At 39.7% G+C, this 14,529-nt stretch overlaps 1 protein-coding gene across 1 annotated transcript in view; it reads right to left on the reverse strand.

Annotated features, from left to right (window-relative positions):
- Positions 1–685: 685 nt before the first annotated feature.
- Positions 686–14,529, reverse strand: part of TTN (titin) — a 308,950-nt gene continuing 295,106 nt past the window's right edge. The window contains exons 295-306 of the mRNA XM_074967679.1: positions 14,089–14,391; positions 13,468–13,770; positions 12,765–13,346; positions 12,332–12,637; positions 11,932–12,231; positions 11,113–11,688; positions 10,716–11,021; positions 10,032–10,625; positions 3,958–9,905; positions 3,713–3,866; positions 2,292–2,579; positions 686–2,160 (exon numbers count right to left, since the gene is read on the reverse strand). Of these exons, the coding sequence (XP_074823780.1) occupies positions 1,862–2,160; positions 2,292–2,579; positions 3,713–3,866; positions 3,958–9,905; positions 10,032–10,625; positions 10,716–11,021; positions 11,113–11,688; positions 11,932–12,231; positions 12,332–12,637; positions 12,765–13,346; positions 13,468–13,770; positions 14,089–14,391 (9,959 nt within the window). The 3' untranslated portion in view covers positions 686–1,861. The remainder of the gene's footprint in view (positions 2,161–2,291; positions 2,580–3,712; positions 3,867–3,957; positions 9,906–10,031; positions 10,626–10,715; positions 11,022–11,112; positions 11,689–11,931; positions 12,232–12,331; positions 12,638–12,764; positions 13,347–13,467; positions 13,771–14,088; positions 14,392–14,529) is intronic.

The raw sequence follows: 14,529 nt of genomic DNA on the forward strand, positions 1-14,529 counted from the left end.
ACCTCATCCTACTCTAGCAGATAAACAAGGTGTGTTTAGAGAGGAACAAAGCTGGGGGACTCTATCCTGGGAAGCAATGATTGAAAAAGATTTAGGAGGGGCATGGATAATCAGCTGAACATGAGCGCCCACTGTGGCCAAAAGCACTAATGCGATCCTGGAGAGGCATAAACGGGAATCTGGGCTAAAAGCAGAGCAGTTATTTTACCTCTGTGTGCCTTTAAGGCATGTTTTTCTAATCCTTTAATTATTCCCTAGTTCTGCTCTGAACTTCCTTTATCAACATCCCTCTTGAATTGTGGACACCAGCACAGGCCACATTAGTCGAGCAGTTGCACCAGTAGCAAATATAATTTATTTATTTTAATAAAGAGAAGGGTGACTTGAGGAAAATGTCTTTAATAAGGGGCTCTTCAATTTAGCAGAGAAAGGTATAACATGATCCAGTGGCTGGAACCTGAAGCTAGACAAATTCAGTCTGGAAATAAGGTGTAAATTTCTAGCAGTGAGAGTAATTAACCACTGGAATAATTTACCAAAGGTCATGGTGGATTTTTTTTTTATGAAGATACGCTCTAGGAATTATTTTGGGGAAGTTCTGTAGCCTGTGTTATAAAGGAGGTCAGACTAGTTGATCACAGTGGTCCCTTCTGGCCTTGGAATCTGCAGCCTTGATCTCACCAATCTCCCCTACTCCATCTCTGTTAAAAGATGTGTGTGTGCTGGCAGGGGATGGGTATAATAATGAAGGAAAGTGGGCTATGATCAGAAAGAGAGAAGAATCTGAATTGTTTGTTTCCTCTCCTTTAAATCTATTTCTGGGGTTTAAATGTAAAGACCAAATGAGAAGAAATCACACATTGTAAAGTGCAGGTAGCATGCTTTATTTCAAATGAACAATACTATCTCAAGGAGGTTCAACAAATACAGCTAACAATAAAATTGACTACTATGTTAAGAGAACTAAATCAAATTGAAGGTGAGGGCACTATTGTGGTCTTAGCAACAGTTCTTTGGATTTTTTTTAAAACTGTGGTTCATTGCTTAGTTGCTTGGAAATTACAATACGTAATAGATTTCTAATACTACCACACAAGCTCACAATCATTGCACCCCGGAACCTCTGAGAGGCAGTACTGCTGCTGCACTTGAGTACCTAAACAACTTTGTTGAACGAGGGAATGGCCAGGTGATGTTACTTCTTAAAAGCTATTCAGGTAGTCAATATGCCAGAAACAGTACTCAAACAGTGAGTGAACAAAGTGCTGGCCGCTTGCACTTTGCTCAAAATATTGTAAGTCAGTCCGGAAATAAAAATTAGTGTGACAATCAGAGTCAATGTAAAACATTAAAGTGCTGATTACAGGAGGGTAGATGCAAACATCACCAATGCCTTACACTTCTGATTCAACATATATATTCGTGCACATGTAAGTACAATGCACAGTATCATTTCTTAGGTGTATGCAGTCTTCAACAGGGAGCCTCTCTACCTGTTGAGGCATTCTTAGACATCAACACTGTGTTGAGGCACAAAAATTAGTTAAATGTTGAGCAGGGTATTCGTTTCCTTAGAAACTTTCTCCTACCAACCGTTAGTTCCAAAAATTACATTTTAAAAGTCATAAAATAAATGGTACAAAACTCCATAACCGTTAACTTCGGCTATATACAGTATGTACATGTCATTGAAAAATGTTTAAAATTCATAGGTCAAATAATAACTATAAGTCAATGTATATCTTTGAACTTTGTCTCATTCAGGTAGGTACAAAAATATTTTTTTCCTATTTACAGATCAGATATTTCAGTCTATATGACACTTGTAAAAAGTCAAGTGTAAATAAAACAGATAAGCCCTCTAAATTGATCGAATATTAATATTCACAGTGGCAGAATCAGTACCGAATTCATTTCCTAAATTCAGTGTATAAAGTCCGCCATCATTCTTCTGGACATCCATGATGATAAGAGTGGTTAGATCTTCACAAGTTTCAATATGGAATCTGCCTTGCTGTTCCTGACTAGTAATTTTTTCCCCTTTGCAGTACCATGTTACTTCAGGAGCCGGTTCACCCGAAAAGGCACAGGATACTGTGAGAACCTTTCCTTCATCAATGCTGATATCAGATGGAAGAGCTTCAATTTTGGGTGGTACTCCTTTGCAAAATGGGAAAGTAAGTTTCAAGTTAGTTATTTTCATTAAGAACTATCTCCCTGCAGCAGAGGTATTCTAAGTAGTACTCCCGGGTATTTGATATTCTAATTCTACCAGTAATTTTACTGCTCACCTCTCAAACCGGATTGAATCATTCTACTAGCTGAACTCTCCAGTTGTGTCAGACTAGATTTTCCCATAATACGGCTGGAGCTCATCTCTACAAAGGATTCTTTCATGGAAGAGGCCATGCTTTGGGCAGACATGCTTGCGAATTTCATTTCGGTCATGCTGCTACTGCTGAACGAAGCCTCTTGTTTAGAAGCAGACATTTGAAATGACTGAGAAGAGAAACTTTCCTGCATGCTTGCATCACCACTTGTCCTCAATACTACCTCTTTTGGAGGTTCTTCAATTAGAGCTGTGGAGCAGAGCAAACATAAAAGGAAAAAGCTATGTCATCTCCTTAACTGGTCAAGTAATGTGATCCTATGTTGACTTCACAGAAGGGAGAAAAGAGTAAGGGAGAAAGGAAAACTTCAATGGACCATAAAAATGTTGCCAATTACTTGATCAAATCATGGCTAAATCATTAATAATAATTTATATAATGAAACAGGAAGCAGACATTTTATTAGCCTATGACATGTATGAAGAAAGGAAAATTACAGCTGCGGCCAGAGATATAATTCTGCTGCTTTTTAAAGAAGTTTGGTATTTTTTTCTGGCAGTGGGTATTTTGATTTGGTTTTTGATTCCTTTTCAGACTAACCAGAAAATGCCACCCGAAATGTACCTAAAAAGAGCTATGGGAACTCCTTGCTATTCCTTCAGTCTCTAGCTGCAGCTCTTACTTGCCAATTTTAAGACATATCATCAGAAAGCGTTTGCTGTCAGATTTATCACTAGAATCATAGAGCAAGAGATTATGCATTTGCCTAGTTCATATCAGTAGAAATTCTGAAACATTTTCAGGTACTTTTAAATACTGTTTTATAATTTCTCTTTGTTTGACCTACATATTCTGGTTAAGTGAATTGTTCTGTAGTCATCTAACAAGTAGTAAATATCACAGCTGCTTTCTCTTTAACATAAGCACAAACATACATCAGCAGCAAAAATACAATAACCCCTTGATTCCAGGAATCAAGATATTCTTGAATTGCTAATACTTGAACTAAATTCTTTTGCTGGCAGTTCAATACATTTTTAATGGTAGAGTAATACACTTTTTTAAAATGAACTACTTTGGTGGTCGATGAAACAGTGATCACCAGCACCCAGAGGGTAATGGCAAGATCACAGTTAAGAATGTTCACTGCTTGCTATTGACACTCATCTGGTAGGAAACTGAACACTCTTAAATAGGTGTTCAAATAGCATAAAAGATCCCTCATATTTGTAAAATATAAATTATATTGTACTTTGTATAACAAAAATAGAAATGTGTTAAAATGTCTAAGTCAACACCACTCTACAGATTTTGTTGCATCTAATTCTACCAGGCGAGAGTTCTAGTCATTCAAAACAATAAGAATTAAACAACAAACTTACGGAGTACAGTCAGGGATGCTGTAGCAGAGCATTGTCCATGGTAATTTTTAGCTTTGACTGTGTATTTTCCACTGTCACTCACTGCAGCATTTAGAATATTAAGAGAATATATGGTATTGGAGCGACTTACATTGATTTTGGATGACATAGCAATCTGAGGGGGAGAAAAAGATTTTTGATTATGATCAACTTTAACAAGAATTTTTAATGCAATTTTTAAAGCTAATATGTAAGCGATTACTTACAGGTTGGTTATTCTTAAACCACTCAATTTCAGGAGAAGGATCCCCAGAGATTTCACAAGTCAACAATACATCTTGTCCTTCATCAATGTTTTGAGATTTGGGCTGTGTGATGAAGGCTGGTGCATTTGAGCGCTCAGTAGAAAAGGTCATATCAAACTGGCATCTGACAATGCCTTCGTCAGTTTTACCTTCACAGGTAAGTATTCCTTCATCTTTATGACTAGCTTTTTTGATGGTTAGAGTGTGATCACTTCCAGATACACCATATCTGTAATCTTCTGAGTTAGGTAGCTCTATTCCATTCAGCACCCATTTCACTTCAGTTGCACCATCAATGTTAGCTTTCACAGTAACTTTCTGACCATCAGACACAGTCATTTTAGTGGAGGAAGCTTTAATTTCTGCATGTGATCTTTTGGCTTCTTCAGAAACTACTGACTTTTTAACAATTTCTTCTTGGACCACTGCTTTTTCTTGAGTTGTCACTGCTGATTTCTTCTGGGTAGAAATTTTAAGTGCCTCAGCCTCTTTCTCAACTGATTTAGACTTTTCAGTCATGCTTGACACTTGGGAATGGATATTTTTAAAAACTTGGCCAACAAATTGGAAGTTAGTTTTAGATACACCACCTTCCCCAGTGATTTCACAGGTATATGCACCTTGATCAGACTCTGTAAGGTTATGGATTTTGAGTTCATAGGTGCCATCTGCTGAATAATGAAACGTGAAATGGCTGTCTTCTTTCAGTTTGTTGCCATCTTTATACCAGGATACTTCTCTGACACTTAAGATACTGCTTTCAGCTGCACAGGAAAACCTTACCTTATCTCCACAAGCTTCCACTTTCAGCTGCTGAGTTATCCTGGGAGGAGCAACAGTTGGTAACTGCACTTTCTCCGCTGGAGTTGTCCTACCTTCTGCTGCTGATTTAGCTTTTGCATGAGCAGTAGGTGGTTCAGGGGATTTTACACGTTTAGGTGATTTAACTGGCTCTGGAGACTTCACACGAGGCTCAGGAGATTTGACTTTTGGGGGTGATGTAATTGCTTTTTCAGGAACCCTTGCTCTTTGTACAGTCAAAGTAAAGTGTGCTTCCTGTCTTCCTTCAGAGTTTTCTACCACCAAAATGTAACTTCCTTCATCTGATGTCTGGACAGAAGAAATCTCAAAAGTAGATTTGTACTGTGTTCGTGTGACTTGGAAGCGCCTGGAAGAAACAATGGCTTGACCTGCACGTAACCACGTTACTGTTGGTGTTGGTTCACCATCAATGTCACAAGAAAATCTTGCAGTTTCCCCTTCAGAGACAGTGATGGATCGTGGTTTTGTTAATATTGTTGCTGGAAGAGTGGTCTTAAACTTCTTGAGTGAAGCCCTTTCCTCCAATGATTTTTCTTCAGCTGCAGTGATTTTCTTTTCAGCAGAAGCATAGCGTTCGTATGACGAGAGCGATTCTCTTGTCTCTGTCATTTCTGATTTGACCTCTCTTACTGAAGAACTAGCCTCTATTGCAGATGTTTTCTTAAAAGAGGAAACAGCATAAGCCTCTGTCTTTGTCAAGTCAGGAAAAACTGATCTTGGTACTTCCTCATCTCTGCGCTGGGAAGAGTAGGTAGTATAATCTCCTCCCGTAACATCTAATGTCGCATAGTCAGAACATTCTCCTTTGTAGTTTGTGCATACAACACGATATGTTCCACTGTCATCAATATGGCAGTCAAGAATCTCCAAGGTTAACACACCACTGGTATTAGTGAAATGTATCTTACTGCTCTCTTGGATTTCAATACCATTATGGTACCATTTCACTTCAGCTGTTGGTTTCGACTGGACGTTCAGAATGAACCTGGTATTATGATTGCATGGCACACGATGAGAGCGCATTCTCAGAGTGATGCGAGGGGTGTGGTCCAAAGTGAAAGGCTGCTGAGTCAGAACTTCGTATTTCCTTTCCATTGTCTTCTGAGTTTTCAAAGCAGCTTTCATGGAGTCATACCTGGAGAAGATATCAAATCTGGCCATCCTTTCGAATCGAGAGAGTGATCTTTCACTAGTCACCGGGCTTGGTGAGCGTGGCCGAGTTCTCTCTGGGGTAGGGGATCTCCTTTCAGTTTCTTCTGCAGGCCGTGAATGGGGCCGAATTAATTCAGATACTGGGCGCATTAATTCAATATAAGTTGGAGAAAGAGATCTCCTCCTCCTTAATAGCCTTGAGGGTGGTGAAAATTCCCTTTGAACATGTTCCACCATTTTTATTTCTTCTTCTTCTTCTGATGTAATCTCAGTTATTTCTCTCTGTCTCCTCCTCACTCTGCTCTCTTCCTCCTGTGCCATACGCTCAAGCTCGCTCTTGTATTCAGAGAGTCGCTGAGTTGTGATAACTGGACGAAGCAATTCTTCATCCTCCCTCTCATCCATTATTCTCTGTCTTTGCTTTGGTGGCCTATAGACAGCCCTGTCATGGCGTTGACGAAGTTCTGCATAACTTGCTCCAGTTTCAGCTTTAGATGGGATGTGATAGGTTGAGTACCTCAGCTCTCTTTTTCTGGCTTCCTCTGTACTGACCTGCTCCCCTGCTGAAGAATAACGAAGGGCAGACAGCTCAAAACGTGGAGGGCTTCTGCTTGGTGGTGAAGCAGAAAAGCCTAACTCAAGTTCTTCTTCAAGACGCAGTCTTTCCTCTTCAATTCTCTTCATGGCTAAATAGTCATCAATAGGTAGGAGTAATTCCTCATCTGACAGGTCACTGAGTGATCGCCTTCTTGGTCTGTAATAAAGCTCATAATCAGGAGATGGTGTTCGACGGCGTGCTGGTCTCACAGTTTCAAGGTCATCTTGTGACAGCTTTGGTATGCGCCATTTAGGTTTATACTGATCAGAAATGCGTGGGAGTGGCATCACATAGAACTGTTCCCATCTAGACAGGCGAATGCGCTTTGGCCGTTTCTGAACAATTCTGTCCAGTTTTCCTGGCATTTCATACTGGTCTCGCAGCTTCTTGTACCACTTCATATCTGACATAGGCACAAACTGTTTAATGGTCTGATCTTCTTCAAGAGCAGTGCGTACATGCCTGCGAGGCTCTGGTATCTCGTACGGCATGCGAAGTCTCCTTTCTTCCTTTATTTCTTCCTTCTGAATTTCATATACACCTTTAACAGTCTTAGTACTCACCGCTGGCTTATACAGCATGGCAGCTTCTCTTAGAGCTTCCTGTGCAGCTTGTGTTAGTGGAACAGTTTCAGTCCCAGAAAGGATTTCTGCCATTCTTAGTGTCTTGTCAATTTGTTTTTGTACATGCTTTTCCCGCTCTTCTTCTGTCTTGTACTCGTGCTTGACATATGTCAAGCGTTCTACTTTCAGGTAAGCCTGACAACTTGCAGATCCAGCACTGTTTGTAGCAGTAACTCTATAATAACCACTGTCTTCTGGTAAAGTATCTCTGATGTGCAAAACATAATAGTCCAAGCCTTCATAAACAACTTCAATATTGGGACCACATGACAGAGGTTGACCATCTTTCTCCCATTTCAATGTTGGTTTTGGTACACCAGATATCCTTATCTCAAAGCACACACTTTGGCCTTCTTGGCACTCTGCATTTGCTAATAGTCTTTTGAACATCGGTCTTAATGTGGTGTCTGCTGGAGGTGGGTGTGGAATTACAGTCAGCTTAGCTTTGCAACTGTCTTCACCATATTTGTTGCGTGCCAAAACACTATACTCAGCATCATCGTCCTCAGTAAGTTTATGGATGGTAAGTTGATAAAGACCTTTGTCCGATTCAAAAGTATACTTCCTATCGTCATCACCTGGTTTGATTTTCTGACCTGATTTGAACCATGTTACTCGAGGTTCTGGGTGGACGGTTATAGTTACTCCAAACCTGACATTTTCATCAACATAGGCAGTGTGGTTATACAGAGGCAGAGTAAATTCTGGTGGCCTCTCTAGAAGTCTCATAGTATCCACTCGGCGTTTCACTTTCTTAACTGTTCTGTATCTATAATACTCAGAAACTTCTCTCACACCTTTCACAAATAGTTCTGCATAGGAACTATCTTCACCATAGTCATTTACTACCTTGCATCTATAGGTACCATCATCTGATTTAGTAATGTCTTTGACATACATGGTTGCCACTCCTTCCTGGTAGCTGATTTCATACTTCCCATTGTTCTCCAGTTGCCTGATACCAAAGTACCAAGTCACTTGTGTGGACTGATCGTAATTTTCAATCTTACATGTGTATTTGGCATGCCCTCCTTCTTCTACAACAGCATGCATTATCTGCCCAGAAATGGGGCCAATGTCAATTGATGCAACTTTTACTTTGGCAACTGTAACCCCTTTCTGAGATCTAATTGCACCTCCACAGGAAATGCGAGCTACTGACACAACCATATTCCATTCTTTCTTCACCAGGGTCTGGTAGTACCGCCTATGTCTTAATGTTTTGATGACTTTAGTGCTGATCTTTTCCGTCCTCTGTTTCATCCACGGATGACTAAGTGCTTCTGCTGCAGTCATACGACCTTTCCTTTCTTTTACTAGTAGGCGATCAACAAAGTCCATGGCCTCAATGCTTATATCTTTGAATGCTTCATCATCAAAGTTGTATTCAGCACTGATGATATTTTCAATAGTCTGTTGGTTTGTTTCAGCAATGAAAGGATTAATACCACTTAGAAGTATATATACCAGGGCACCAAGTGACCACATGTCAGTAGCTGTGCTGACCACATCATGTTGATGTACTTCAGGTCCATAATATTCAGGAGAAGTAAACTGAAGTCTAAAGTTGTCACCAGGCTTCAGCTGTCTAGCCTGACCAAACTCAATAATTTTAATTGTGGAGCTTCTTCTTGTGAAGTAAATGATATTCTCTGGCCTGATATCAAAATGTCCAATGTTATGACTGTGTAAGAATTCAAGTGCTTCACAGACCTGGTATACATAGTTTACTATTTCTCTTTCACTCAGTTCAAATGAGGTTGTACTAATTCTTTCAAATATGTCAACTCCAGATATGAACTCAAAGATCATGACCAATTCTTCTAGGCTTTCAAATGATTCGTGAAGATACAAGATATTTCTATGCCTAGCAATGTTTAGGATGGAAATCTCTTTCTTTACTGAAACTTGGTCAGCTCCCTTTACTTTAACAAATTTGGCCAGGAAGGTCTTCTTGGAAACTGTTTCAACACAGCGGTGAACAATTCCAAAATGCCCACGCCCAAGCTCTTCAGCAATCATATATTTGTCATAGAGTTCCTTTGTGGAAGAGTGAGATGCTTTAACTGTGGTGACTTCTCTGGTCTCATCAACTTCTTCATCATAGTTCAGCATTCTTGTCTTATCTTCCTGTGTTATAATTGGCTCTGTAGGTTCAGAAGGCTGACTTTGCCCAAATTTATTTTCTGCAATTACACGGAACTGGTAGCTTGTCTTGCCAAATAGGTTTACTACAGTGTATCGGGTATCACGAGCTTGTGCAACACGAATCCACCTCTCTGCTGTAGTAGCACGTTTCTCAATGATGTAGTTTGTGACTTTGCTTCCACCATCAGCTGCTGGAGCAGTCCAGATCAAGTTAACTGAATCCCTTGAAATGTCACTTACTTTCAGACCCCTTGGTGGATCAGGTACATCAGCCACATCTAATTCAACTGTTTTTTGGTCAATGCCAAATCTATTTTTAGCACAAACAATGTAGAAACCTGCATCTTTTCTGTCCACACCATTTGGAAAAACTAGAGAGGTGAATGATCTTGTAACAATAACTTGGTAGTGTCCATTGTTATCAATGAGATCTTGTCCTTTCTGCCATGTAATCACTGGATCCGGCTTGCCACTGAATGGAATCTTGATGCTGACCACTTCACCTCGGAGAGCGTGAACAGCTCCCATACCTTCAAGATTTTTGGGCAAGTGAATCTTAGCAGGAACTGTAGCAGAAAGAAAGAAAGATCCCATCAGTACAAACAATATTTTAACTAAAACACAGCAGGAGAATTCTAAACTTTAGAAAGTTAAATAAGAATTTGACTAAAGCATCGAAACACTTTATTCACCTTCAACATCCAAAGAGGCAGTGCCAGAGACAGATCCTCCCTGATTGGTAGCTCTAACTTGGTAGACAGTGGCATCATCATCTGTTGCATTTGTAATGACCAGCTGGTGATATCCACCTTTAAATTCTTGTATCTTAACCTTTTCACCATCTGGCAAGATCTCTTTACCCTGTCTAAACCATTTAACAATAGGCTTAGGTTGACCGGTGACTTTGCAAACAAATGTGGCAGTGGCTCTGAATTTCACATTCAAGTTTCTTAGTTCTTCCTTGAAATGTGGTGCTTGAATTGGTACATCAGATTTTGGAATGACTGGTTGTGATACTTCACTCCATTCACTTTCACCTCCTAGATTTTCACATTTTACACGGAATTCATATTCAAGGCCTTCAACAAGACTTTTCACAGAATAGACTGTTTCACGAATTTCTTCTGTTGTTACTGCAATCCATTTGTTTTGTTTCTTTTCACGTTTCTCGAGGTAGTAATTTCTGATCTTTGCACCTCCATCACTAGCTGGTGGTTTCCAGGACACAACACAAGAGTCCTTTGTAACAGCAGTTACTACAGGTTGAGTAGGTTGCCCTGGTTTTTCTGTAAAGAATAAAAAGATTCAAAATGTTAAATGAAGTTAGCTTAGTAATTTGCAGATATATGCAAACTCGTATTTTGGTGCACACTTACCAAATGGACTTTTGATAACAACAACTGATGAAACCTCTAGTGCTTTGCTAATGCCATACATATTCTGAGCAGACACACGGAAATAATATCCTGCATTTTCAGTTAGGTTAACAATTCTGCACGTCGTGCTTGAAATGCTTGAAGATACCAGTTGCCACTCTGTGCCTTCCTTAGCTTCACGTTTCTCTACCACATAGTTTGTTATCAAAGCACCTCCATCATCCTCAGGTGGCTTCCAGCTGATTACCACAGAATTTTTCAGTAGGGCTTCCACAACAATTGGCCCTATTGGTTGATCTGGTTTATCTATAAAAGGAAAACACAGTATTTCAGTTATCTGCCAGGAAATATTTTAGAGAATATTATTCAGCAGAATTATTGGAAATAGATTAAATACCTTGTATTTCCACATTAAGTACAGTGTCAACTGTTCCAAATATGTTGCTTAGTTGCACTTTATACTTCCCAGCATGGGTCTTATGCTGGACATTCTTAATGACAAGATGAGTATAATGCTCTGTGTTCTCAATAGTAACATTTTCTGAGTCTCTCAAAGGTTTCTTATCATGGAACCAAGTGATAGCAGGTACTGGGCGACCAATGTACACAATATGGAGGCGAAGGGTGCCACCCACACCTGCATAATATTTCTCTTTCAGTGGGAAGCCAGAGTGGAACTGAGGAGGAGCCTGCAGGAGTAGCTTGCCACTAGTTTCAGTCTCTCCAACATCATTGGTAGCCATGCAAGTGTAGACACCTTCATCTTCTTGTTCTTCTGTTATTACAGTCAGTGTATGGGTGCGTCCATCTGATGACATTCTGTATTTTCGGCTTTGTACCAGTTCTTTGCCAAAACGATACCATTTAATGTCAGGAAGAGGTCTCCCAACAATCTGGCATGTCAACTGAGCTGCTTCCCCCAGTTTAGTTGTAACATCCTTCATTGTTTGTCTTATGCCTGGTGCTTCTCCAGCTATAACATTGAAAGGTTAAAGATAAGAAAATTATTAAATGTTCCTCCACTATTACTTTATCTATACACATCCTTCACGTATACCTGTCACCAATTTACATTTAAACTTGCAGGCTTATTCTTTAAGACCATATAGCCAATATATAATGTTCATGAGCACAACATCATAGTTTATCAGGACATAAAATACCATTTAATCTGTCACATAAATTATAGTGACTAGGATAGTACATTTAAACTTACATGTTAATTTAGTCTTTACTGTCATAGCTGTTCTTCGAGGTCTGCTGACTCCAGTCTCATTTTCTGCAAAAACCCTGAATTCATATTCTGTTGCCTCCAGTAAACCTCCCACTGTGAATTGTCTGTCTTTGATACGTTCTTTATTGCACTTTTTCCATGCACTGTCTCCAGACTGACGATATTCAATCCAGTATCCCAGGATATCTTTTCCACCATCACATTCAGGCCGTTCCCATTCTAAAGTAATGCTATCCTTAGATATAGAAGTGATCTCAATTTCTCCAGGTTGACTTGGTTTGTCTATAAATTACAGAGTATTTACAAAAGTTAAATTTCACTTCTCTAAGAACTTCACTAAATTGCTTTCCAAAATGTCAACTAATTCAAAGAGTTTTCTTACCAAATGGATCTTTGCACACCACTGGTTCAGAAGCAGGGCTTGGTTCACTCTCACCAATGTCATTTTGGGCAATGATGCGGAACTGATATTCAGCATCTGGAACAAGTCCTGTGACTGTGAACATTGTAGTTGTGATTTGAGTCTTGTTATGCCTGACCCATTTCTCTGTAGATGTCTCTTTACGGTCAACATAGTAGCCAGTGACACGAGAACCACCATCATCTTTAGGTCTGGACCAGAATAAGCTAACAGAGCTCTTTGTGACATCAAGCACTTCTGGTGGATTGTTTGGAGGCTCTGGAGGATCTGTTAAAAATAACATAATAACCATGTATTTTTAAAGCTCGTGTGTGTGTGTGTGTGTGATTGTACTTTTACAAACATAAGAGATGATAATTAAAACAGGAAGTTGATTGTACAAAAATCTACTCACTCAAAGGTGTCTTTGGTACAACTGGTTCTTCAGATTTCAGGGACTTGCTAATACCAAACTGGTTTTCAGCAGAAACACGGAAGTGATACTCCACATTTTCTTTGAGCCCTTTCACGACTAATGATGTTCCCCTCACTCTGGAGTCAACAGTGTACCAGGCAGTCTTAGGTACTTCTCGCCTCTCAATGATGTAACCAATAATATCTGCCCCACCATCGTCAGTAGGAGGTCTCCAGCTTACTCTGACTGAGCGAGTCTGTATGTCATCATACTCAAGTGGCCCTTCAGGTGGATTTGGAATGCCAATCACTCTGACCTGTATATAAACAGCCTTCTTTGCACATTTGTTTTCAAGTGCCAAATCATAGGTACCAGAATCTTCTCTTTCTGCATCTTTGATCACAAGTTCAGTGTGTGTCTCAGAAGTTGCTATCATTGCTCTCTTGCTGATGTCATGGCCTTCTTTAGTCCATTTGCATATCGGTATGGGTTTACCCTTAATTGGTACTGTAAGCCTGATAACTCCACCTTGTCTCACAAACAGACCTTCCTGGTATTTTTCAAGTTCACAATCAGGATATTCTGAAAATAAACCCAACATGTTATGTTACATCTATTTTACAGATATTTTGTTATATCTGTTTTATGCAAAACAATTGCTTATGTCTATTTTCAGCAAGAACTAAGACCTAAAACGTCTTACCAAGCATTTCTGTTACTTTGATTGTTCCCGGCACATCAGCAGGTTCTCCAGGCCCACCAGCATTACAGGCCATCACACGGAATCTATACTCTGCGCCTTGTGGGAGATGTGTCAAGGTGTATTCATGTATCTTGGTTGGAGTGGTATTACATTTGGTCCATTCAAACTGATCAACCTTTTGCATTTCAAGCAGGTAGCCAGTGACTTTAGAACCTCCTTCCTCTTCCGGTGGACTCCAGGCCAGGGACACTGAGGTTCTTGTAGTATCAGTGACTCTTGGGTTCTGAGGTTTACCTGGGGGAGCTGGAATAGAAGATCAGATAGCAGATAAATATATTTTAAGATAGTTCTATGTTTAGTTTGAATATGTAAAAGGCAAAGCAAAATGTTAACATGCACCATTTGATAAGTATTTAGTAATAGTGATGTTTACACAGGAAACTAATGAATAAAACAGTTTTTTAAAATATTATTTGTACATTAATTTAATTAAAATATCTGCTGCAATACGTTAAGCTATCCAGATGAAAAATTTTAGTTTGTTAAACGTAACAGCAGGTCTTAACAGTGACATTCCCCTCTGCCTCAAATGTTCTTTTCTCCATGTAGGAAATTATTTACCAATTGGATCCATAGCAACAGCAGATTTGGAAGGACGGCTTGGTTTGCCTGTGCCTCTGGCATTGATAGCTGTGACCCGGTGTTCATATTCTAGTCCTTCAATCAGTCCAGTGGAGCGATAACGTGTCATAGTCACTGGAATTTTATTTACACGGACCCATCTATCTGCTCTGACTTCTTTGCGTTCCACAATATAACCAGAGATCTGTGAGCCACCATCATCTTCTGGCGGATGCCAGATAAGTGTCATGCCTTCACGAGAGACATCTGACACTTGTAGCGTGTCAGGAGGACCAGGAAGACCTGTAACAAAAAGACACAGAATTAAGAAAGAAAATATGAGAATGCATTTACAAATGTAACTTTCTGGGGACTAATCCATAATACTACCTAGCACCTGTAGTGCTTTTCATCACCAGATCACAAAGGAGAAAGCTGAGG

Source organism: Natator depressus, chromosome 11 (genome assembly GCF_965152275.1).
Source record: "Natator depressus isolate rNatDep1 chromosome 11, rNatDep2.hap1, whole genome shotgun sequence".
In the NCBI taxonomy this organism is placed as follows: Eukaryota; Metazoa; Chordata; order Testudines; family Cheloniidae; genus Natator; species Natator depressus.